Source organism: Heteronotia binoei, chromosome 11, assembly GCF_032191835.1.
Source record: "Heteronotia binoei isolate CCM8104 ecotype False Entrance Well chromosome 11, APGP_CSIRO_Hbin_v1, whole genome shotgun sequence".
NCBI classification, from domain to species: Eukaryota; Metazoa; Chordata; class Lepidosauria; order Squamata; family Gekkonidae; genus Heteronotia; species Heteronotia binoei.
Window position 1 is genome coordinate 37,342,936 of NC_083233.1, and position 25,002 is coordinate 37,367,937.

At 40.8% G+C, this 25,002-nt stretch overlaps 1 protein-coding gene across 4 annotated transcripts in view; it reads right to left on the bottom strand.

The window, feature by feature from the left end:
- Window positions 1–25,002, bottom strand: part of MTM1 (myotubularin 1) — a 59,666-nt gene that overhangs the window by 10,502 nt on the left and 24,162 nt on the right. For all 4 annotated transcript variants that reach the window (XM_060250090.1, XM_060250092.1, XM_060250093.1 and 1 more), the window contains exons 4-11: window positions 22,779–22,873; window positions 20,662–20,772; window positions 18,584–18,685; window positions 9,329–9,412; window positions 7,678–7,827; window positions 6,276–6,464; window positions 4,267–4,452; window positions 3,915–4,121 (exon numbers count right to left, since the gene is read on the bottom strand). In XM_060250090.1, the coding sequence (XP_060106073.1) occupies window positions 3,915–4,121; window positions 4,267–4,452; window positions 6,276–6,464; window positions 7,678–7,827; window positions 9,329–9,412; window positions 18,584–18,685; window positions 20,662–20,772; window positions 22,779–22,873 (1,124 nt within the window). The remainder of the gene's footprint in view (window positions 1–3,914; window positions 4,122–4,266; window positions 4,453–6,275; window positions 6,465–7,677; window positions 7,828–9,328; window positions 9,413–18,583; window positions 18,686–20,661; window positions 20,773–22,778; window positions 22,874–25,002) is intronic.

Consider the following 25,002-nt stretch of genomic DNA (forward strand, 5'->3'; position numbering starts at 1 on the left):
CGCGGAATGAAGTATCAACTACTTACATTTAAAATTTAGTAGATAAATCTGTCCTAAAAATACTGTAATTATTCAATCAACAATTGATATGTACATTAAAATATATCCAATAAAATTCTATCCCACTGCATAATAGTATACATAAATTCAAGCAACCATATATTACTGGATTGTATCAATACTTATCAAGGGTTAGCAGTATTTAACCAAGTTTTCCTCCTATTGATGACCATCCAACCATACTTGACCACTGGTATCAATTATAATTCTTGCTGTAACACCCTCCTCCCCAAAAATGTTCTCCTTAATGATTAAGCACCATTCTAGTAATGTCAGACTTCATTTATTCTAAGGCAGCCTCATCGCCTGAACAACTTGAAACTAAAAGGCACAAACAGTGGGTTTAAAATGGACTTGGAGCTATTTTCAAAGGGCATGTTAGTTTATTATTCAAGCAGTGGTTAGCTGCCAAATTTTCAGAATTATGCTTCTATACAGCAATGTGGTTTTGCTTAAGGCAAGGATTTAAAAGCCACGACTCTTTGGTCTGGGAAAAGCTGCTCAAGAACACAGTTAGCTTTGACAGTCCAAGTTTGCTTTAATGGTCTAATGGGAAACTAGCACAGATAAATCATGTTTATGTACTTGATAGCTAGAAACAAAACACTATTCTTTAGATCAGTGTTAAATCAACAATGGTAACAGAACAATCTGACTCTGGCAAATATGGTTTTAATCCTTTTAGTAGTTTACAATATCTTTTTTAATACTTTAAAGCTTGAAATATACACAAGTCTTAAAATTTAAGAATGAGAAGAAGCAGGCTAACGCTTTTTCTAGGGCCGTGTTATCAACACAGAAATGCCACATCAAAAGTTCCTATAAAACGTCACCACCAAAACATTCCTGAAGAAAAGCATACAAATCTCTCTCACACACACACTCTGAAGCCTTCCAAGCATCAGAGCAACTTCAGCTTACTCAATTCAACATGAGGAAGTCAACAAATACATTTAACACAGAGAAAACTAAATGGACTTCACAATTAGACACTATAAATGCAAAAAAAGAATGTACCACACATGCCTTAAAATGGCACCGTGACCAAAATAAATCTTGCTGCCCAGCACAACATTACTATTTAGTGTTTATATAGTGCTTTATAGGGTTCACATACATTATTTTAAGCTAACAGTCACATTAGCTTGGAGTAGCAGGGGGAAAAATGATTCCAGCAGCAGCACTAGCAGGTCCTTTTTGGTAACAACCTTTGCTTTCTGACCTGGGTGTAAGAGCTGATGGATCTTCATTTTTACTTGTATCTGAAAAGTAAACTCTGTTTGACAAAGGCTTATATCCTATAATTTTTTTGTTTTGTTTCTATGAGGCTGAAGGTGCAGGTGGTCTAGGGACTTGCCAGAAACTACACAGTGAGTTCATGGCACAGGAGAAAATCTGAACCAAGGAATGTCCTTGTGTACAGTTGACTTTCTTAGCTTCTATGCTACAGGGTTATAATACCCTGACACGTATCTGAGTGAATCTCTGAGACAGACCTGAAATTCTACATGATTTGGTATTTTAATAAGCCCATTTTACAACTGCTTTGATGTCAAAACAACAACTGCCACAGATCTCTCTGGCAATAGCCCCTCCTGGGTCCTTCTCTCTCCTGCTTCATAAGGCATAATTCTGGAAAATATGGTAATTGTATTTGACCTGAACTATCATTTTAGCCTTTTCTGTTCTCTCTTATTCCTAATTTCTTCCTCAGTGCAGAGACTTATTCAGCAAAACATTATTAAGGAAGGCTTAACCTTTGTGAATTGCGCTATAGAATTATATATTTTAATAGCCATCTGTGGCGCAATCTGCAGATACTTGAATCCATGGATCGAGGCAAGATGGAGAGCAGGAAGATTTTCCTGCAAATTCAAGAGGTCTCCCAGATTGGAAGAAAAATTTAAAATTTGCCCCAATTGGATGGGGGAGTGTTAATTCCCCAAACAAAACTTTCTGCGCTTGCACACAACCACAGACACCATAGTCACATGTCTCCTCAACTGCCTTGGAGGTGGTGGCACAGTGGGAAGGAATGACTGCCATCCCTGCTGCTCCCAGGAGACAGTGAGGCGGCTGTGCTTTGGGTGGATGAAGAGGAACAACCATGAGCCCTGTCATTGCTGACTCTCTGGTAGGCAGGCAGGCGGCTAGTTGGGCAAGGAGAAACGGCTGCTGTTGCCCTGAGCCCTAGGAGCAAGGTGGTGGCATTTTGTGTGGATCATGAGGAACCACTACTGCTGGGCTGGAAGCAGGCATGTCAGTGAGGAGGAGTGAGAGTCTCTACTCCCCACTCCTAAAAATGCCACTGAGGTGGCTGGCCTGAAGGCAGGTGAGTTGGTGAGGAGAGGAACCCTACACTGCCTCCCCAATCCTTTCTTCTGCTACCCCAATGACACTGCACCATGGTGGGAACACTGGAGGTGGTGGAGGGGGAAAAGCAGCCTGCGCCATAGAAGCAGCCCAATGATGAAGGGGAATGACAGTAACAGTGGGAAGAAACAACGAAGGGAGGAGTTGACAGAAAGTGTGAGGGGATGAGAGATGGCATGAGTGACAGAGAAGGAGTGGGGGAGGGGGAGAGAAGAGTGAGATGGAAGGGGTGTGCAGAGAGGGGAGAAGCAAAGGCAGGTGGAATGGGATTCCCCCTCCCTATAAGGCCCTCACTTGCACTTTTCTAAATCACAGCAAACATAATAAATGTCTGGTGGCACCTGAAAGACTAATGGTCTTTCATAACACTTTCATGAACTAGTTGTATGGTGCACAATTAACATGGTTATTCCCTGCAAGCAGACATAATAATCGTAATACTTTGCATTTATAAACCACTTTTGATCATTTGAAGTGCTCCAATCCTCACAAATGCCCTCTAGGGCAGGGGTGTCAAATGACCGGCCTGCGCGCCAGAACCAGCTTGCCCAGGGCTTTAATCAGGTCTATGGGGCTCTTTCCTCCCCCATCCTGTCCTCACCCTTTGAACCTCCAAGGCTGCCAAAGTTCCCAGCTCCTCCTTCCTTTTCTTTAAGGCTGAAGCAGGAAACAATTCTGGGCTTGCAAAGCTGCAAAAGAAATGCAGAATGGACTTTCCATTAAGGTCTCTGTGCCCAGATAGACTGCTCTCGGCACCTTAATGCAAAGTCCATTCCACATTTTCCTTGCAGTTTTGTCTGTGCTGCAATGTATTTTAATGGAGTGAAGCTCAGTTTCACTTTTCAGCATTTATATGGCCAGTTAGAAGCTGTTCCTTGCTGGAGTTGTGTGACCTTGCAAATAAAGAGTTGCTGCTTTGAGCCAGCATGCCTCTGCTGAATGGACCTTAAAACTGCTACCTACTGAGTACTCTAACCTGGGAACCCACAGTCAAAGGGGGATAATTACACCGAAGAGCCATTGCCAGTAAACCTAGGGGCAGGGTGAGAAACTTACAATGCCCAGCAATTCCATATCTTCTTAAGCCCAGAGCATTTTATATTTTTAGCTTATATTTTTAGTTTCTGCTGTGATTCTTGTGCTTTTTCTTGATGTTTATTTTTAAAATTGCACTGCCAAAACCCACTATTCCCCACCTTTCCATTTTAAACAAAACACTGCAAGAGTTTTAAGTATGTTTGTATTTTAAGTAATAAATAATATCTCTGTCTCCTTTATAAAGTTTATATCTCCACTACCTGGCATTACATTTTATGATATGCATGGCCTGGCCTCACAAAGTCCCATTTATGTCAGATCCAGCCATCATAACTAATGAGTTTGACACCCCGCTCTGCGGTATCACCACCTCCATGCTGCAGACAGCGGAATATTTCTGTGGCTTTATATACCAACGCTGGCAGATTTGTTTTTACTCTCACCGATGCAAATTTGTGTCCGAAGCTTATCCACTCCTTTTGCACCAAGACTTCAAAGCCCACAATTGTTCTGTAGTAGCTGTCCAACATCAGCATAGCTAGAGAGGTCAGTTGTGCGGTGCGGTCCCAACCATCACTGCAGTGAACCAAAACAGAGCTCTTTCCAGAGGACACTTTGTCTGCTACTTGAATGGCACCTGTCAAAACTAGCTGAAAAATTAAAAGAACAAAAATACTGAAAGAAATTATTTTGCTGCAATATCATTGAAGTTTTAATCACAAGAACTATGAACACAATTCAGGCCTGCCTTTGAGAGAAGTACACCAATTAAATATTATTTTGATTCATTCTTACCTTGATATGCTCAAGCCAGTGAGTGGACTCCAGACTGGACAGCCAATGAGATTCTTCTACATGGGGGTAAACAATGTCCTTCAACTTTTTTAAGGATTCCCGCATGACATGGATATTGTGGATATCAAGGAAGAATAGCTCTGCATTGGGATATGCATCGTCACTTTCATATCCCCCACCAGTTGCCTGGTAAAAGAAATAGCAGGTGCTTAGCTTCCATAAGAGTACTGTTGCCTAATACCTTCTGAAGCAGAACGTGACAGGTCGCTGAAGATTGGAAGTAGAGATAGGTTATGCAACGCCATGCTCTTTTACATATTTGGGGGGGGGGGGAGGTGATCTGATTCAGATAGGCAGGAATGTATTCAGTAGCCTTCCACACTGTTTTCCTACTAAAAAGAATGAATCGATACTCAGAGGGGAAAGAAACAAACTTACAGGGATTTCTTCCAGGTAACATGACCAGAAAGCTATTTTCTTACAGCATAAGTGAAAGGTTGGCATCAATGCAAGTTTATTCCAAAATGGTCCACATTGTTTTTTTGACATCAGCGAGGATTTAAAAACCATTCGTTAAATTAAGAGGTCTCAGGGCCATCCAATTCCATTTAAAATGCCAATTTCTCCCAATAATTTTTTTACCATTCAAGTTTTAGCTTCCCAATGTTATTCTTTTTTCTGCCACGCACATATAAAAGCAATTAATGACAATACAAAGAAAAACAGTCACTGTTTCCATAGCCTTCTTGGGAAATGGAGCTGTAAAAGTCTGTTTCACCACTAGCATTTCAGAATAAGAGACAAAACGTACACACCCCTGAGGAATCACGGAAACTCTGAGCAGACTTTCCAAGGTATTTGTTGTTATCCTGTTTCCCACACTGGAGTAAAGCTGAGCCAAGTTCTGCTGACTGTAGAAGATATGCAAGTGCTCCCGCCTGTCTATGCCATACAGAGAAGCCTATTACAGAGAGCCATCTAGCTGTCCGTCTGGAGCAAAGCGAGACAGTTAATTTTAGCTGTGGGAGTGGCTCTGAAATCCTGGGGTGTGGACCAAGCAATAACAAAGCAAAGGGAGTAGCCAGATTGCAGGAGGAAAGGAATGCAGCCACTAAACTACTCATAAACAGCAAAATTCTTCAACTTTTTTCCCATTTAAGGATTTAGAGGAGTGAAGTTGGGATTTTTTTTTTACAACAGCAAAGTTTTTTTCCACCCTCTCCAAATATAGGAAATTAGAATTATTTTGTGCTGCTTCAAGCAATCAACTAATTTAAAAGAAAAGACCATTACCAGGCACAAATCTCCATAGTGTGTTTCAAAATAAATGCTGGTTTGTATCTATTCACACATATCGTAATTTTTTTAAAAGTTCACTTTCTGGTGTGTTAAATGCTCCCTTTACAAGCCCAGCTGTGCCTTAAAATCTGCTGCCAGGACCCTCTTCCAGTTCTCTGCTACCAAAGATGTTGCAACTCTGATTCTGTAAAACCAGCTGCTTAGAAAGTCTAAGCCTGTTAGTCTTTGAAAAGCCAGAAAACATTTCTGTTCAGAAAAGTATGGGGAAGAAAATAAGTAGCTGTTTTTTCTTGCTGTGGTTTTCTTGCAGCTTTAGTTAAATTTTAGCATTAATTCAGATTGTACTTTATTGCTCTAGGTGTGTTTTAAAGAGTTCTTTAAGTCTAACGGACTGTGCCAATGTAAGCAAAGTAGAAACATTTAAGATGAATAAAATCTGAGAGGATGCCACAGGTAATCAAGAGATGACCAAATCAGCAAGAATTTGCACTACTAATATAGGGCTTATGGGAGCAGATCTAGTGGCAGTGACAAAAACGACGGCATTTTGGACAACCGCTCAAGACTGACTGCACAACAGAACACCATTTCCAAATCAAAAATACAGGTGAATTCCAAAGCAAGTATTTCTACAGGACTATTAAGCATCACAGACAAGCAAGCCTTGTCGTGCAACCGTCATCAAAGATACTGTGAAGATGTCTGCTTACCTTATTGGCTACAGCGTTCACACTGGGCCTTGCATCATAGATAGTTAGTTTTGAGAGCTGGCCATTAGTTTCCCTTATGATTTCCAGATACCTTTCATCATCTTTGTTTCTTTTGCCACTCATACCAACAAGCGGTTGGCTGGAACGTGTGATGACCGCCTGGTTCTCTGGATGTATCCATGATAAAACCTAATTACGCAAGATAAAATGTTCAGTTAAGAGTTCAGCAGTTTACAAATTTAACCTGTAAATGTTCCATAGAATGGTACTGGTGTAGCCATGAAAAGCCTGGAACGATGTGGGGGAAAGCTCACTGCATGTGCCTTTCTTACATTTTAGGGAAAAACACACACACCACAGCAGTAACACAATATGAAAATGGCAACATTTTGTTAATAGCTCCAGTTAATAATAGTTAATAGGGCATCCAACTATAATAATTTCACACAGTTGAATACACGTGGCCCTTTGCTCACGCTCAGCCAACAAAACAGATATGCAAACAGTAAGAACTATCTTCAGAAAAGTGGCACAGTGAACACCAGTGGGCAAGGGGTTTCAGCCTCTGTGCCTTTCTTGTAGACCACTCAAGGAAACAGGATATCAGACAACATGGACTGCTGGTCTAATCCAGCAAGGTTCCTCTCTGCATGTGTTCAAGAGCTTAAATCTGAGGAAAGGGAAAGCTCGCCCATTTCCAACTATAGGCCTTTAAATGGTCCCTCCCAGGATACAGCAAATATGTACCATCCAGCTTTCTAATTATTTAGCTATAACTAAAGAGAGAGAGAATGTGCCATGCTAGAGACTAAGATGGAAGTACATTAAGCCAAAACTTTAGTGGATTTGATTTGCTCTTAGATGTGAGCTCTCATGTTCATACGCAATGGAACACACAAGGTTCAACAGTCATTTGCTTAAATTTGTGCCTGAGAAGTGGGTTCAAACTGACCTGGAGAAATTGAAACCAAAGTTTTAATACACTTTTTTCTGTCTTCTACAACTGCCTATATTCCCCAGCCCCAATCACACAGTGGTGTTTCACATCTCTGCCAGTGACATTTGTACCTTGCATTGTTATGTCCTGACAGTGTTGTGGTCATTTTTCCATACAGAACATTATATGAAAATACAGGGTTAAAACAAACAATACACACAGTGAAAACAGAAGCTGGTTTTTTTTCATACTTCCTCCCCAATTTTTTTTTGCTGCTGTTCTATTCCTGTACTGCCAAAATGTAGAGCTTTCCTCTGGGCAGCTGTTGTCATGCTCAAGGCCAGACTTACTTTAGGTTCTATTCAGTCCCTGTGCTGGATTCCTAAAGAACATTTTTGTTCTACAGGCGAAGCTAACAGTTCTTGGTCATACAGAGCAAATGTTGTAAAGCTTAATGTTACTTACTGGTATTCTGCATCGCGATCTAAAAGCAGAAACCTTCTTGAGATCCTCATCTGTAGCATTATATGGCACCACCAAAAGAGAAGGATATGTGTCACACAGTGCATAATGCTCGTTGAGAAATGTTACCCTCCACTGTTCATTTGGCAGACCCTTGAAGAGACAAAAAGGAGGCAATGGTTTACATGCCACCATTTCATATCTGCTCAAATTATGTTTGTGCTGCTTATTCTTGTGTGTGCCATTATGGCCACAGGGTGGCAATAACCTACCAATTTACCACAGATATTTACCGAAATTAGGATCTAGAGCAGTAGGCACTGAGATTATGAAGAATCACAGGAGACAAGATGCTGCAATCATTTTCAAAGCCTGGCTCAGCAATATGAAATGCCCACTTCCTATAAACTGTAATCAATAAAAAATCCTAAGGCAATATAACTGTCTGATAATGTTTAAAAACAAAGTTAGAAGAATTAGCATTCTCTCTGTTCCTCCATTTTGCTATGGAAAAATCAACTTGCTTGAAAGGGGTACCAAAAATGGAAGGAACTGCCTCTCTAGAAAGCCTTACTCTTTTTCTTTCTTACTCTATGGCAGAGGTGGCCAAACTGCAACTCAGGAGCCACATGTGGCTCTTTCACACATATTGTGTGGCTCTCCAAGCCCCCACTGGCTGACTTGGAGAAAGTATTTCTCTATTTAAGTCACTTCTACAAGCCAAACCAGCCGGCAGCTTGGAGAATGCATTTAAAGTTACTTTCTTTCCATCTCCCCCTCCACATCTATTTTCCTGCATGCCTGCCTGCTCTCAAACATCTGACATTCATTCTATGTAGCTCTTACATGAAACAAGTTTGGCCACCCCTGCTCTACAGTCTTGTATTGTTCTGCTCCCAAATAACTACAAGTGTTACATACAGTCTCAGAAGATGATACAACCCCTTAGTGCTCAATACAACTCCTTTTGAGCTAACATGAATGCTGACCTTACTTATTCCAAAGTATACCAGTTTGCTACAATGATCATGGATGAGGCCCCTAAAGTGTCCATGTTATTCTTGAATCTTGGGAAATAAAAACAACTGACAGTATCTGTATAATTTAGGTGCCTGGTAACCACAGTGGGACCTTCAGGGTCAACTAGTCCAACCCCGTGCACAATGCAGGAAATTCACAAACACCTGCTCCACACCCAGAAGATAGCAAAAACAAAAATAACAACGTAATCCCTGGCAAAAGTAGCCTGTAAAAAAATTGTTGCCTGACACCAACATGGCAAGTCAGGGATCCATAATGTTCTCCTCTAATAGTTGAAAGAGCTAAAGACCAAACACTAGGAGAAAAAGAAAACATCCAGACAGTGAACTTCCAGAACAAACAAACCTGCAGTTCTGGACTAAATCTGCATGTAGGTACGACTCAATAGGCAAACACTGGCTTTGCATCACAAAAGCTATGTCCCTAGCCTCTGCATTGCAGGGATCATAAAAACAGAAACCTCCAGTGTCTTATTTTTCTGTTTAACTCTATTCAGAATTACCATGTCTTCCTCCCCAAGGTAACTTTCCTGAGCATTCAAAACCGACACAGAATCAGATTAAGCAAGACAACATACTAATCAAACAACAAAAAAGCCCACAAGCAGACTTACCTGTCTCCTATATTCAACCATAGGATTGTAAACCAGCCAACCATTTTCAGGAAACTTCTCTTCATTCAGAAATGCAAAAAATTGCTATAAGAAAGAAAGGGGGGGAATTACTAGACTGGAATTCCAACAGAAGGAAGCAGCTTGAAGGGATGGAGCCATCTCCCATCACGTCCCGTGAATAGACAGAAATGGCTTTGTTCGCATCCTCTGCTGTGTTCGGTGCATATCTGAAAGCAGCTCGCTGAAACTCAAGGATTCCCACATCCTGCTTTCATTTTCACGAGCAAGAAAAAAGCACAGAGGCAGAAGAGCACTTATCTTTAAAATAGAGTTGCAAACAGCCGCCTGTTCCATTAAACAATAAGCCAAAGATTATTCAATAACATTTAACAACCTCAATTGTGTGAGAGATGAACAGCAATCATTTAGAGATGCTACTTATTGCACATCTGGAAAAGAAAGATGCATGAAGCAATTCTACTTCCACACTAAGCCAAGGCAAACTTTACTGCCCACCCCTAAGCTACAGTGAAGGGATCAGCATCGTATATTCTCCCACTTGTGTGAAATCCCCACCACAGTAACTTTTACCTAGCTTAGTAATTAGTTTTGCAAAACTCTGCCTATAAATCCTGGTTTAAGAGCAAACACTGGCTGGTTTTAGCAACAATTAAGAATGGGGCAGACATAACTGATTACAGAGGGTTGGGGTAAGGAGAAACTGGCAACTGACAGAGCAGGGCAAGCTCAACGCAATCCAGATCCCCTAACCTCTGGTTTCAGGTAAAGGTGTAACTTGCCAAACACCAGCAATCTAAACTGCAGCCACACCACAAAATACTGGCTGCCAACATGCTTTCAAGCACAATTTAAAGTGCTGGGTATTACTTCCCAAGACCTAAATAATCTGGGACCAGCATGCCTGAAGTACCACCAGCTCCCACAGAAATCTGCCTACCAGTCTACAGTAGTTCTGCTCTGTGTCCTAACTTCTGAGGCAGGGCCTTTTCTGTTGCGACATCTTGACTCTGGCCCTCCCTTCCTGCAGCTGTTTGCCTGTCACCAAGCTTGTGGTGTTTTAAATGGCAAGAGAAAACATTTCCTTTTGCTACTTAGATGATTCTCTTTTTAAAATTGATGTCGCTGTTTTATTGCTTCCAGTTCATCCACTGTGCATCACATTCCTCGGGCACTGGACACTGTTCAGCTCACTGAAAGATACTGGTCTCGAGTGCCAGAGGAATGTGCCATGCAGTGGATGACCACCCTGACAATAAATAAAGGCACAGCATAAGTGGAAACAAGAATCTGGATGCTTTGTGTGTGTGTGTGTGTGCCATGGATATTGTTTTGTTGTTTGAGATGGAAAACGGTCTAGGGAAGACTACTTGCGGAACACCAGTTTAATCCACTTAAACACAGACACAAACATTAGTACACTTCAGAATACTTCATTTTTAGCAACCATACAGTACTTAAAGAAAGTTCTTTACATAGATTATCCTTAACCACCATCCTATAAAATGGGAGTCCCATGGTAGCCAGGGTATCTTGAAACTGGGGTCCAACAGCTGTTCAATAAAGCCCCCTGACTTCCAAACCAGGAAGCCCTTAACTGCCAACTTGCCAACAACACTTTGGGGGTCCAGTGCAACCAGGACAGCTGTGGTTTTACAGTTGATGACTTGCAGGCAAGGGTGACATTTGAACTATGTACATGGACTTCTAACTCATTCTCAATACACTACATAACACCAAACCTCATTAAGAACCAGGACTTGGTTCTGAAACTAACTGCTGCCAAGATTTATCAAACTGTAACATGTAACCAAAGTAGTGCTTTTGCGTCTGAAGCCACTACAGGGTGAGCTCCTTGCTCCTAAATCCTTGTCACAAGTGTGAGAGCCCTCTCCGCCCCAGTTCCCAACATTTAAAAGGTTTCTAGTTTGTATAAGAACTAGCAATCAAGGGTGAAAATGAGGTGAACTGAAAACGAAGAATATCCCGTGAGGTACAGGAAATCTTGGCAGATGTTACTAGAAAGATCTCCTGCTGCTACTGAAAAGCGAGAAGTTAAAATATGGCAAACCAACATAACTGGGCTTCTTTATTGCATCCATAAACTGTTTTCCTCCCCTAGTTTTTGTTGTTATTGTAGCTGGGGTTTTTTTTGGGGGGGGGGGGGTGGGATCCAGGGAAACAGTAAAAAACCCCACAAATATATTTGAAAGACAAAGATGGTTCCAATACGAAAGGATTTGATTAACAACACTGAGACTCTCATTGAACAAAGCTGAAGTTTCAATAAGCCCCCACGAGGGAGAGAAAATAAAGCGGTCTCCATTAAAAAGTAATGTAAAATATATGCTTACACTCACAAAGCCTCTGCACTCTGCCTTGAAGAACGTCTTCTGCAGGTTGCCCTTATCTAGAGACATTATCTGGCCTACAGTTGCCAAAGGTACTGTAAAACTTGTTTATACTTGTGTTGGTATTTTAGTAATCAAATAAATGGTGCTCCATGTTGCCTCAAACAACAGGGGTATTAAAAATAAAAGATTTCTCATCATCTTGGCTTTTGGGTGGCAGGAAGAAATGATAAAAGGGCTCTTGCAAAGAAGCAATTTGTATGATGTATTTTTCTCTATTGTAATTGATAAACACAAGATTGCTTTAGTATTCTGTTTAGTTGCATGACATACAAGCGCCGAGTCTATGGTACATTTTAATGAACTCATATAGTCAAAACTGAACAAAATAGCAAAACTAGCTGCAATCAAATGTTATCCTTAATAGTACCGAAGGATGCCTGAGTTCTAATTTAATTTGATTTAATTTTTAGATTTATACCCTGCACTATCCTGCAAGTGGGCTCAGGGCGGCTCACAGCAATAAAACAACAGAGCTAAAACAATACCATAAAAACAGACATTACAAAACAGGAGCAGCACAGTAAACAGTCTTACAATCTACTGTGCCTCAAGGATTATACCAACTGCAAGGTGGGGCCTGGAGTTCTCCCAGAATTGTAGCTGATCTCCAGACTTACAGAGATCAGTTCCCAGGGAGGCTAAACTTTATGACATCACATAACTGCTGAGCTCTCCCCCTCCCCCTCCCCGCCCTCCTGAGGCACTGATCCCAATCTCCAGGAATTTTCCCAAGCTGGAGTTGGCAACCTTCTTTGCCACACTGTTTAGAAAAAGGTGTATGAAGATTCTTAAATTGGTGGTTTATCTCAGACCAAAGCAGTATTGATTCATATGCAACCTTTGAACTTGCACGTAAATTCCACCCCCCATCTCCCCCGGTACCATCAGGCATTGAATTCATTTCACATCTTGGAAGGCCACTGATTATTTGCACACCAGAGCTGGCAAGTTATAATTTGTGCTTTCAGTATAGCCCAAAGTTCCAAGGAGGGCTTATAGTCTGCCACTCTGGGCAGTTTGTGGCAAAAACAGAAATAACTCATTAGCTAGCTGCTTGAGAGAAAGGGGGGGAGGGAGCAAACAAGCTGGAGGATCCCTCGGTTTTTTTCAAGCGTTCTAATATTCAAAACACAACAGTGGTATCTATGAAATATTACACAGCTAAATACTGTATTGTGCGGTAAAGCCTACCAATCTGATCCTTGACTCACAGCACAGCCTATTATCGTATTAAGAGCTCCTCTGATTAGCTCTTTTCATTGCAGATGCCAGGCCAGCTGCCCAGAGCAAAGCTGCAATAACAGAAGCTGAAGAGCTGATTGAGAGGTTCTGGAAACAGATGAACTTAGCAGAACTACAGCCTTGGAAGGAAACTAGGGTTGCTATCCTACTAGCATTTTAAACACCCTGTCTTCAACAGCACTAAAAATAACCAACGACATGTGAGAGACATTTTAAAAATTAGTTAACATTGCAATATGTCCATGGAAACAATCTGAATGATGTATTTTTCTCTACTGTAATTGATAGACACAAGATTTTGTTCTCGAAGATTTTTTTGTCGAAGGCTTTCATGGCTGGAGTTCATTAGTTGTAGATTTTCCGGGCTGTATGGCCATGGTCTTGGCATTGTGAGACCTGACATTTCACCAGCAATTGTAACTGGCATCCAAACAGGAGTTCTCTCTGGGTCAAAGTGAGAAGAAGATGAAGAAGATGAAGATGAAGAAGATGAAGAAGATGAAGAAGATGAAGAAGAGGAAGAAGAAGAAGAGGAAGAAGAGGAAGAAGAAGAAGAGGAAGAAGAAGAAGAGGAAGAAGAAGAGGAAGAAGATGAAGAGGAAGATGAAGATGAAGAAGAAGATGAAGAAGAAGAAGATGAAGAAGAAGATATTGGATTTATATCCCGCCCTCCACTCCGAAGAGTCTCAGAGCAGCTCACAATCTCCTTTACCTTCCTCCCCCACAACAGACACCCTGTGAGGTGGGTGGGGCTGGAGAGGGCTCTCACAGCAGCTGCCCTTTCAAGGACAACATCTGCCAGAGCTATGGCTGACCCAAGGCCATGCTAGCAGGTGCAAGTGGAGGAGTGGGGAATCAAACCCGGTTCTCCCAGATAAGAGTCCGCACACTTAACCACTACACCAAACTTGCTCTGAACATAGATATGGCTGAACATAGATACTGTGTCCTGTGAGTTAGACTTATTTCAAGACTGTAATGCTGGACAACACATCCAATTACCATGTTAGATTACACAGGGAAGCCACTGAAATCCATAAATATAAACACAATTTCAATAGAAAGCAAGAGAGTTTAAAAATGAATAGGGCATGGCTTCCAGTCCTGAAAAACACAAAATGCTTTACATCTTATAACAGTACCACATATAAGATTAAAATTGCAATAGCCAACCTATATACAAAGGAACCTCCTCAGGAAAGCTCCTCTATTAGCATGTTGCAGCCTGGGAAACTCCTACAAGGTAATGACTCAGCCATACCCCACATTCCTGAGTAGATATAAATTACCTGTCTACCATCTTCTCACTTTGACCCAGAGAGAACTCCTGTTTTCTGGGTTATACCTCTGAGGATGCCAGTCACAGTTGCTGGCAATATGTCAGGTCTCCCAATGCCAAGACCACGGCCATACAGCCCAAAAAATCTACAACAACCAACACAAAATTGTTTAGAATTCTGTTTAGTTACATGACATACAAGTGTTGTCTCTGTGGTACATCTTAATGAAGTCCTATAGTCAAAACTCAACAAAACTAGCTCCATCAAAAGTTATGCTTAATAGTATCTATATGTCCCTGGAAGAGCACTGTACTCTACTGGAAACAACTCTTTGGTGATCCCTGGCCCCAGGGAGGTCTGGCTGTCCTCAACCAAGGCTGGGGTCTTTTCTGTCCTGGCCCTGACCTGGTGGAACTCTCTGCCAAATTACATCAGGGCCCTGCGGGATCTTATGCAATTCCGTAGGGCCTATAAGGCAGAGATGCTCCACCAGGCTTTTGGTTGAGGACAGCAACAATTTGTTATTGGCTGGCATCTTTCCTTTCCACTGCCCCCCACCAAATGATTTGTAAGTTCCTCCCCTCGCCCCCACCCCGTACAATGCCCTGGCTGTCCAGAATGTAAAAGAAAAATCTTATAGGGCACCACCTGGTATGCTTGAATTTTTTTAATTTAAGTGATTGTGTTGGTTTTAATCTGTATTATATTTGTATGGCGTGTTGTACATCGCCTAGAACCTGGCGTGAACTGAGATAGGGCAATTAATATGCTTATTATTGGTATTTATTATTATCATTACTATCCTACAGTGTAACTTATTTTTGTTGTTGTTGCATATCTGACACCTGCAGGTAGCAAGAACTATTCTACTAAGGAGGAGATGCTCCCCAAACTAAGGCAGCAGCCAGGGTATGCCAGTCAGCATGATTCAGAGCTCTCTGGGATTTTGATGTGTAGAATAGCTCTAAGCATAGGAACTATGCTTTACCTTTCAAAGTAAGAACCTCCCAACACACACGTGGGCAACAAGCAGACCCCACCCCACTTCATAAGAGAGTACAGAAAAGTAGCACACGTGCAAAGCTGCCTTTGCAAAAAGAGAATTAGTGGATTGGGGCCAGTGCAGGTGAACAGCACAGATCAGGTGAGCACAGAAATTATCATTGTCATTCACTGTGGGATAGTTTAGCAATTCAGAGCAATAAAGAAACACAACACAAATAAACTATTTTTCCAACCTGCAAAGCAACAGCCAGCCATTCAGTTTGCTTCTACAAGTCTGCACTGTCTATTTTCTTGCAGCATGTAACCTTAAGCAAAAGTATCTCTGCCTTGTATGTTTACACCAAGCCCCCCCTTTAATAATTAAAAATGCAGCTTACTATGTATGCAAAGGATGTTCTACCAGAAAAAAGGTATAATGAGACACAAAGATATACTTGCTTCAGAAACTACACGAGAACATTTTATTGTATTATCTTACAGCCCAGCAATTTAAGAATGAATCAGTTGCTCTGATGTTTGGAAGCTGGGAGAAGAGGGAGGAGTTAGGTTATATTTTGTTTTTGAACTATTTTTTGCCTGCTGACAGAGTTAGTACAGTAAGTGCATTTATATAAGACAGGAACAGGGTATGAAGAGGAGAGAGCTGCATTCTGGAATGTTCCTCAGACTGTTCATTTCTTAATGTTTTCTGCATGTGAGAACAATAAAACAACAACACTTCTATAAAATATACTTTTAAAAACTGTACTACTTATATGTTTTTAAATCATACTTGCTCAAGGTCTTGAAAATGAAACAAAAATCAACAGTTCTTGGACACAAAATAACTTAAGATCATGTAAGAGGACAAGGTCTGCTTCAGTTCCCAATGCACTTTCAAGAGTTCCTAGAAGAGTTTATATTCCACAGGAAAGCAGGAACAAGGTCTTCTGCTCATTTCCTAGGGCATCTCAACACACACTGTCAACAGCAGATGAATATCTAGCAACTGTGAAAACGCCATAGTCGGGCACATGTGTAGCATCTGGGGATGATCTCAGTTGGAAGATCATCCCGGAGTAGGTCTGACACTCACTTTCCACACACACACACACACCCAAAAGGGAGAAAAAGCTATCAATTCTTTTTTTAAAGGCTATCCAAAGATCTAAAATTATTTCCAGCTTGCATATCAAAATTAAAAGAAGTTCTGAAACGAAACAGAAAATAATGTTGGAATTGATTAAAATCCATTCTTCTTGGACACATGCAAGCATCAAGAGGCCAGGGGTGGGGGATAGGAGAAAGAACACCTGTAACTGGTGTTTTAGTCCCCACTACCTCAAGCTCAGTCTTCACATTATCCATCTTGCTCCAGAGGGCTCCAGGATAGCCTGGACCACAAGGCCAAATAGGAAGGGGGGGGAGCATTCAGTTTAATGCAGGTGTTTTAGCCAATCTGAATTCAGAGTTGGCACCTTAGTCAACTCATTGTCTATAACTAGACTGCAATCAAGTATCACTTCATGAAGCCAAGAATGCCAGAGCGAAAGAATACTGGAAGATAATACAACAAGAAATCTCCAAAATTCTGGGCTATGACTTCAAGAAAACTGCAGAGACGTTTTAGCTTGGATTACAATTAGAAAAATTTCCAAAGGAAGACAGGACTCTAATTTGGTACTTGCTATCAGCTGCTAGGACACTGTATGCGCAGCTTTGGAAGCAAGAAAAAATACCAGAGAAATGGGATTGGACTATGAAAGTTTTATCGTGGAGTGAAATGGACAAACTAACTAGAACACTAAGAGACTATGATTTGGAGATATTCAAAAAGGAGTGGAGGAAATTTAAAGGATATATGGAGAAAGAGTGGAATGTAAAAAGACATTGGACAATTTTTTAGCATTATTGAGGGAAATAGAAAGGGGGAAAAAAAGAGAAAAGAGAATATATATATACTGAATTTTGATCAGTTAGTAGTACCTTTAGTATTGAACTTGAATTTATAACCTCGGGGAAGTCAACATGGGAGGGAGGGGGGATTGAAATGTCATATGGGTTAGTACTGAAATAATTAAGAAATAATTAAGTTTTGTAACCATATGCTATCAATAAATTGTTAAAACACATGAAGCCAAGAATGCCAAAGTGTAACTTGTAGCTTATCTTTTTAGTTCCATTATAGCATCTTTTTGGTTTAAGAAGGTTGCTTTCTCCTAGATTTTTTGGGGGGCAGGGGGGAGGGGAAGGGAGGCACAGCATTCTCCTTCTGGCAACTAGCTTGAACAGCAGATAACTCCAAATAGGATCATAAACTATCAGTCTCCATGCTACTTTGATTTCTGATTTCATTTCTATTTTTTTTAAAGACCATTTAACTATAGGCTGACCCCAGAGTTCCAAGAAATAAAATAGCTAAAAAGAAGAACCATTTGGTGACTTGTCTGCACTTATTAAAACTTTACCTAGTATTGCAATGAACTGTAATAATTAAAATCTAATTCATTGTTTCACATAACAAATGCACTAATTACTAGGCATTCCAATTAAATAAAAATGCTTGTGCAACATCTGACTGACCAATTGAGTAAATAAATCCATTTTGACCAAACGTTCAATTCCTGCTGCGATTCTGTCAGTGCCCTCTATTGTTTCCAAAACAAGATAATATGCTTCTGTGCAATTTAACTCCCTCCCCCTTAAAACAAAATGTACTGAATCATTACACAATATCATATAGTGGATCCTCATTCCAGGATTACTCAGGCAGAGCTTTATTAATCACACTAACAGAATTGACACTCAAAAAGAACAAAGAACCAAAACTCTCAATAGCTATGATGATATTCAGTGAAAAATGTCAGTGTCTTCTGCCAAGAGGAGTCACAAAGATGCTGCACTGTGACAGAGGCATCAGATTGGCCACTGGCCATGATAGACTGCTTACACAAGATCTGATCAGCAATATATCACAGAAATTCAGTCCAGTATAATCAGTATAATATTATTTGCTTGTAATTGGTCATAAAACACAGTCTGGCTTAGCACTTCTACTTTTCGACAATTGTGTCTGTTTTCCTTTCTCCCCAACATGGGAATCTTGGAAGACTTCCAAGATAGTCCTGTTTTAAGAACCAGTTCATAACATACCAATCCTTTAGGCAACAAGGAGTTTACAAAAAGGTCGGTTTAGATACAAATATGTATCACCAGGGCTTTTTTTGTAGAAAAAGTCCAGCAGGAACTCACTTGCATATTAGGCCACATACCCCTGACACCAAGCCAGAGAAATGTATAGTAAAAGTCCACCTTACCAAGTTATGTGACTGTGGGAAAGCATATTTGGTCAAGACTTCAAATATATCTCTCCTGCTATGACCTTCTTGTTTCAATGCAAAGCGTAAATTTCTCATATCCTAAAATTTTAAAGCACAAGGTTAAAAACAGCAAACTGAACATAAACTGATGAGCAAACCTATTCATAAATCAGTTATGCCAGTAAGTTTGGAATATATTAAAGGATATCTCTGTGCAGCAGGCCACAAACAAAAATGTACTCTGCATATGAAACATTATTTTACTCAAAAAAACAAACAAACCCAAAACCCAGTAAACACTGACCAAGGTGGCAATCTTATCCTTTCTATCTGCTTGAGCTTCTCTTTATCTGTTGCAGAGATCGTCCTCTGCTGCACAGCATGTTCTTCTCATGCTATGTACTTTTTGGCACCTTAAAAGACTTTGATGATGTGCGAACTGAACACCTAGCATCAGATGAAGACATTTGTGCAGTGCCAAACTGCCTCTGCAATAGATGAACAGGAGTGCTGGCAAAAAAGCAAAGGATTCAAGCCCAAGTATACACAGTTGGTCTTTTGTAGTACAGTAATAGGCAAACTGATAACAGATACTTTACATTTCTACTGAACCTATACAGACAACACAACTAAATACTAAATTTTAAAGCAACAATTTATCAGTGAAGAAAAACAAATGATGATAACCAGATGAACAGAGCAGTACTCAACTACTATCAAATCTATATCCTTGGCAGGAAGAACAGTCTTGAAACTGTAATATACTTTAATTCTGCCCACCCAGCCAGGATCACCTACTGCTTCATCTTCATGTTCCCATCCATAAACCGCAATGACACAGAAAGAACAACAAATTCTTATTCTTCTGATCCCAGGCTTCAAGTGTCTCCTTAGACAGCCCAAGTTCCTCACTTTAAGGTACTGGACCTCCCTTGGCAACTTCAACATGGCTCTATGGTATGAGGGAATTATGAAGTCTGCTCCCATGTATTTTCTAACCACAATCAAGATTGGATACTGGATTCATATCCCACCCTATACTCTGAATCTCAGAGCAGTCACCAGGGTGGCTATGCAGAGGCAGGAAATGGCTTTATCTCCCCCCCTCCCCCCCACACACAACAGACACCCTGTGAGGCAGGTGGGACTGAGAGAGCTTTTTACAGCAGCTGCCCCTTCAAGGACAATTCCTGTGAAAGCTATGGCTGACCCAAGGCCATTCTAGCAGCTGCAAGTGGAGGAGTGGGGAATCAACCCGGTTCTTCCAGATAAGAGTCTGCGCACTTAACCACTACACCAAACTGGTTCTCAAAGATAAAAAAGGGCCCATGACAGTGAGGTTAGGACACAGTTGGCACTTTGGCAAACTGATTGGTCAATCTGGGTAGGATTCATACCAAATTTTTCAACTGCTTAATGGAATCTCCCTCCCTCCATGACCGGGCAGGGGGGCGTACCCTGGGAAGGGGGACTTGGTGAAAACTGCTGCAATAGTTCAGATCCAACACATAATGTCAGCTCTTCACAGGTTAAAGCAGCCCTCTAACTGGCTGATACGCAATTTGGAAGCAACATTAACCTCGTCTACTCAGTAAGGACCATGTTATTCAGTGGGTGCTACTAAAAAGAAAGTGTCCTTAGCCTGCAGACATTTTTGTTTTTAAATTATTTTTATTTGACTATATCTTTGTATCCTGTTTTTAATTACAGTGAACTGACTTAAACACCCTTGATCAAAAGACGGGATTGGGGAGGGGGGTTTGCCATCACACTACAGTTGACTTATGACAACCCTGTAGGGTTTTTTAAGGCAAGAGACACTGAGAAGTGGTTTACCATTGCCTGCCTCTGCATAGCCACCGTGGTGTTCCTTGGTGGTCTCCCATGCAAATACTAACTAGAGCTGACCCTGCTTAACTTCCAAGATCTGATGAGATCAGGCTAACTTGAGATATCCATGTCACAGCAAAAGCAGGATATGACTTTTAAATGACTAAACAATGAAAGACTGCTAAATAAGTAAACAATGCAACTAAAATTTAAGAAGCAAAATAAGCTGAGATTTTAAATCTTACCTTACAAGTAATATCTAATCCATATGAGTTTTCTCCTCTACTTGAAGCTCCTCCCATTTTCTCAATCCTTGAAATTACACCCAAAGGAACATGTAACATCACAACAGGATCCTAATTAGGCAAAAGATACAATGACATTTTCTAACAATCCACATTTATATATTTTTAGAAGGGGGGGATATATTTCTTTGAGCTTTGCCCTGCAATATACACATTATGTTAATTTAATGGAAACTGCCTCCCTGTGATAAAGAGTAAGCTTCACAATCACATAAATTGTTATTTGCATATGCAGAAAATATAGTGTGAGCAGATGCTGGAAAAAGCAGCATTTCAAGTTTGTACCACAAACCCAATTTCACATCTGTGCATTAGCAGGATAGTCACTAGAAAATTACCTCAATCCTATACCTCGAATACTGGAGTTCCAGAACCAAAATATTTAAAAGTTCATAAGGGGTACCCATGTAGTTCTCCTTCATTTCCCTCGAGAGTTCAGGCACATCTTTTTCCAGGAAAAAACCCCCCCTGCTCCCAAATCCTGTTCTCTGTGGCCCAGCCTTCAGAGGTGATGTGAGGCAGGTGGTGACCAGAGACAGAGAATTTTCTGTGGTGGGACCCTGCCTTTGGAAACCACCCCCCTCTCACCTTGTGCCTGGTGACTACTTTACCTTCTTCAAAGCTAAAACACATCTTCTTACTTGGACTTTTAATGAGGGATTTTTATCTTATCAGCTTTCTGTTGGCCTGTGCTCTTGTTTCGTGATTAGTTCTTTTATGCTGCTTGTGTGGGTTTTTTTAAATTGTAAGCCACCTTAAGCAGGACTCTGAAGAAGTGGTATACAAATATTGTAAATAAAATAAACATATTTTGAGGCAACACACTCTACTCATACTTTAAAACAAGAGTTCTCAAAGTGGTGCCCATGGGTGCCATGGTGTCTAACACTACCTTTTCTGGTGCCCACCCAAAGTTCTTAGAAAGTGGGTGGGGCAAGGCTTCTGATTGCTGTGAAGAGTTTTTAAAATGTTGCTTTGGTGGCAGCTGCCATCACAGCACAATGGTCTACAATATGTTACTGAAGTTAAGCCATGACAATCATTTTGCGGCTGGCTCCACCTCCTGTGGCAGCCATTTTGTTTCTGTGCCCACCACGCTATGTCAAAATTACAAATGTGCCCACAGGCTCCAAAAATTTGGAGACCCCTGTTCTAAAATGCTTATTGGAAATAGCACCAGAATGTTAATTTTAAAATTTTAAATTAGATTGTTTTAAAGCTAGATACGTTTTTTAAATACTTATTGTATAATCTATTGTATTTGATATTGTTAGCCGCCCTGAGCCTGCTTCGGCGGGGAGGGCGGGATAGAAATAAAATGTTGATTGATAAAATACAGCTTTCTGTAGCAGGAAGAAACAGCTCAGGAAGGTGTCTTCATATTGGAATAGCACTGTAATCTACTGCATTGATCATTCTAGGCATTATCCTGTTTCTACTGCATTGTCTTTGTAATTTCACTTACTACTTTTTAATAATATAACTAGTCTAATGTGGCTTGAATCTGTACTACTGCATTGTGCATTAGATGTCTTATACTGCAGGGGCGCATTACTTCTGTCTTCAGTCTTGGCAAGAAAGGTGGCCTATAAATAAAGTAAATAAATAATATCCCCAACACAATTCAGGTTGTATGATTCCTCTTCATTCAAATTCTTTTCTGTGTTGCTCTCAGCATTCACCAAAGACAAATGGCAATGGAATAGATACTCCACAGAACTTTAAATTCAAGAAAATAACTTAGAGGTACACTTTGGAATTTATGCATGAAAAATCCACCAAGTAGAATAGCACTTTGAAATCCCACCCAGAGAAAGTTCACCTTGCCTCATCCTTACTGCCATTTCATCACATGACACAAATTATACTTTTTATGAGAGCCTTTGAAGGGTATACTGTTTTGAAACAACTGGGCTGATAGTAAGTCTTAATTATGCTGCTTTTAACTGATACTGGTTTAAGTTTTAGGATGTGGTTAAGAACAAAATTATGGGCTGCTCACTGGCTGACAGCTGGGTTTTTATTACAAGTACAGCATGCTACTAGAGAGTACTTACTGATTCCACATTTCTCAAGTATAGTCTGTAGTTTGTTATGTACACTCTTCCTTTAATGGGGCCATTAAATGGACACATGTAAATGACTTCTTTGTCTGTGTAAGAAACCATAGATATACATTTAAGATGACCAAATACATTCAAGGGAGCCTTTCCATCTTAAAAAATAAGCCGCAAACAATTGCCTTCAATAGAAATATTCAACAGAACAAGATAAATCACTCATAATACCAAAAGGCCTGTATCATACCAAAAGGCCTTTATGTCATGTAAATTTAAGTACAGAACTGAAGACACAAAGCAGAGATTCACACAGTTTCACAGGGCCTTGGATATGTGTTTCTTCTATAGCAGCCTCAGTGGAACACAGCAAACTGCTTTCAAATTCAAAGAACTGTCAAAAGTGGAACCTGCTGAGAAATTTTCACAGGAATTTTCCAAGTTCCTTGGTGCATCTAAAGCAGTTTTTTGGCTTCTAGCCTACTTTCATTTGTATTTTAGCATTTCCTTGCTGTGCACCCATATAAGAACAATGACAGGAACCTCTCTTGCATTCATTTCACACACAGAAATGTTCCTAGACTTTAAAGCAGCATCAGCAGATAAACATCAACAGATAAACCCCTGATTCGGAAGTATACAGCGCCGTATACTTCCGAATCCAATTGGAAGCCATTATATGGGTATACTTCCGAATCAATATTCAGAAGTATACGGAAGTCCATGGAAAAGGCGGGAAAGGAGCTTCTGCAGCCTATGGGGAGCTGCTTGCCTCCTTTCCTGCCTTTGGAAGCCTTTTCCCGCCTCTCCCATAGTCTTCCTGGGATCAGGGAGGGGGAGGGGGAGAGGAGCCCCAGCAGCCAATCCAAAGCATGCATTTGCAAATGCATTATAAATGCATGCTTTGCAGGGCTGTTGTGTAGTGGATGGCTGGGCTAATCCCCCAGCCATCAGCAACATTGTTGTTCTTTTGTTTACTTGAGTATCCAAGTAAACAGTGTTCTCTGGCCAATCACAGAGCAGTGGTATTTTTTGAAACTGCTCTGTGTAGGGCCAGAGAACCTTTTTAAGGAGTCCGCCTGGCTGGACTGCATTCCATTGCTGCTGTGTTGGTGTGAGAGAGAGATTGTGCTGCACTGGCCCTTGGCCTCAGCTGCTGCTCCTCTCTCTCAGCCTTGCCTGACCTGTCTGGAGAAGGGAAGACGTCTAAGGTAAGACAATCTTGGGGTTCTTATTTTTATTTTAGTTAGTAAAAGGACTTTTTAAGACTCAGAGTCCCTTTACTTATCCAGATTTGGGTGGGTGAGTACTGGGTAGCTTATTTGAGGTTAGGGAGTTCTGCTAAGGGTAGGGGAGTTGCCAATTTGCCCATATTTTACTTTAGTGAGAGGACTTTTAAAAGTGCAGTGTCCTTTTACTTTTCCTGATTTGGGTGGCTTGGATTTCTTGGGATTAGGGTGAATGTTTTTTTGGGGGGGAGGGGTTGGTAAAATTTCTGTATTGTTAAAAGTCAAGTTTTTTACTGTTTTAAAAGGATTGTGTTTGATCTGTTGCTGCTGTGTTGTGCTGCTGTTATTCCTTTTCTCTTCTGGTTCTGGTTCTTGGGGGGGGTGCTGTTTGGCCTAATTTTCATTGTTAAAAAGGTCACTTTTTTAACAGCTGAGTTTGTTGGGCTTTTCTCAGTGATCTGTTTGGATCGGTTGCTGTTGGTTTTGCATCATATCCTGTTGTCCCTTTCCCTAGTTCTGGGGGGGGGGGGTGTTGGGGGGGAGATTTTAAAAGTTAAGTTTCTTTCTGTAAGGTTTGGGTTTTTTAAATTACCTCTGGTTGGTGTGGGGCCTGGTGTGTGGCCTGGTTTCATGTTTTTATAGAGTTATTTTTGGAGTCTGAGGGTGCTTTTGGTTTGGCTAGGGCCACTAAATAGGCTGCCCCACTAATAAGGGTGTTTTTAGGGATTGTGTTTTTTGACATTTAAAAAAAAATTAATCCAGTTTAGGGCTTTAGCTTCTTTAAAAATTCAACTAGGCCAGATAGGGGTGATTTAAAAAGATTTTAGGTTTCTCATAAAAGGCAGTGTGACTACTAGGCCACATCAGGCTCCCTTTTAAAGAGACTAGGGTTGCAGTGCATCTTGCCTTCACCCACTGAAAGCTGGTGCATCCTTAAGATTTCCATAGGGTAAACCACTGCTTCTCTCAAGTTATAGGGGACACCTAATTTCTAG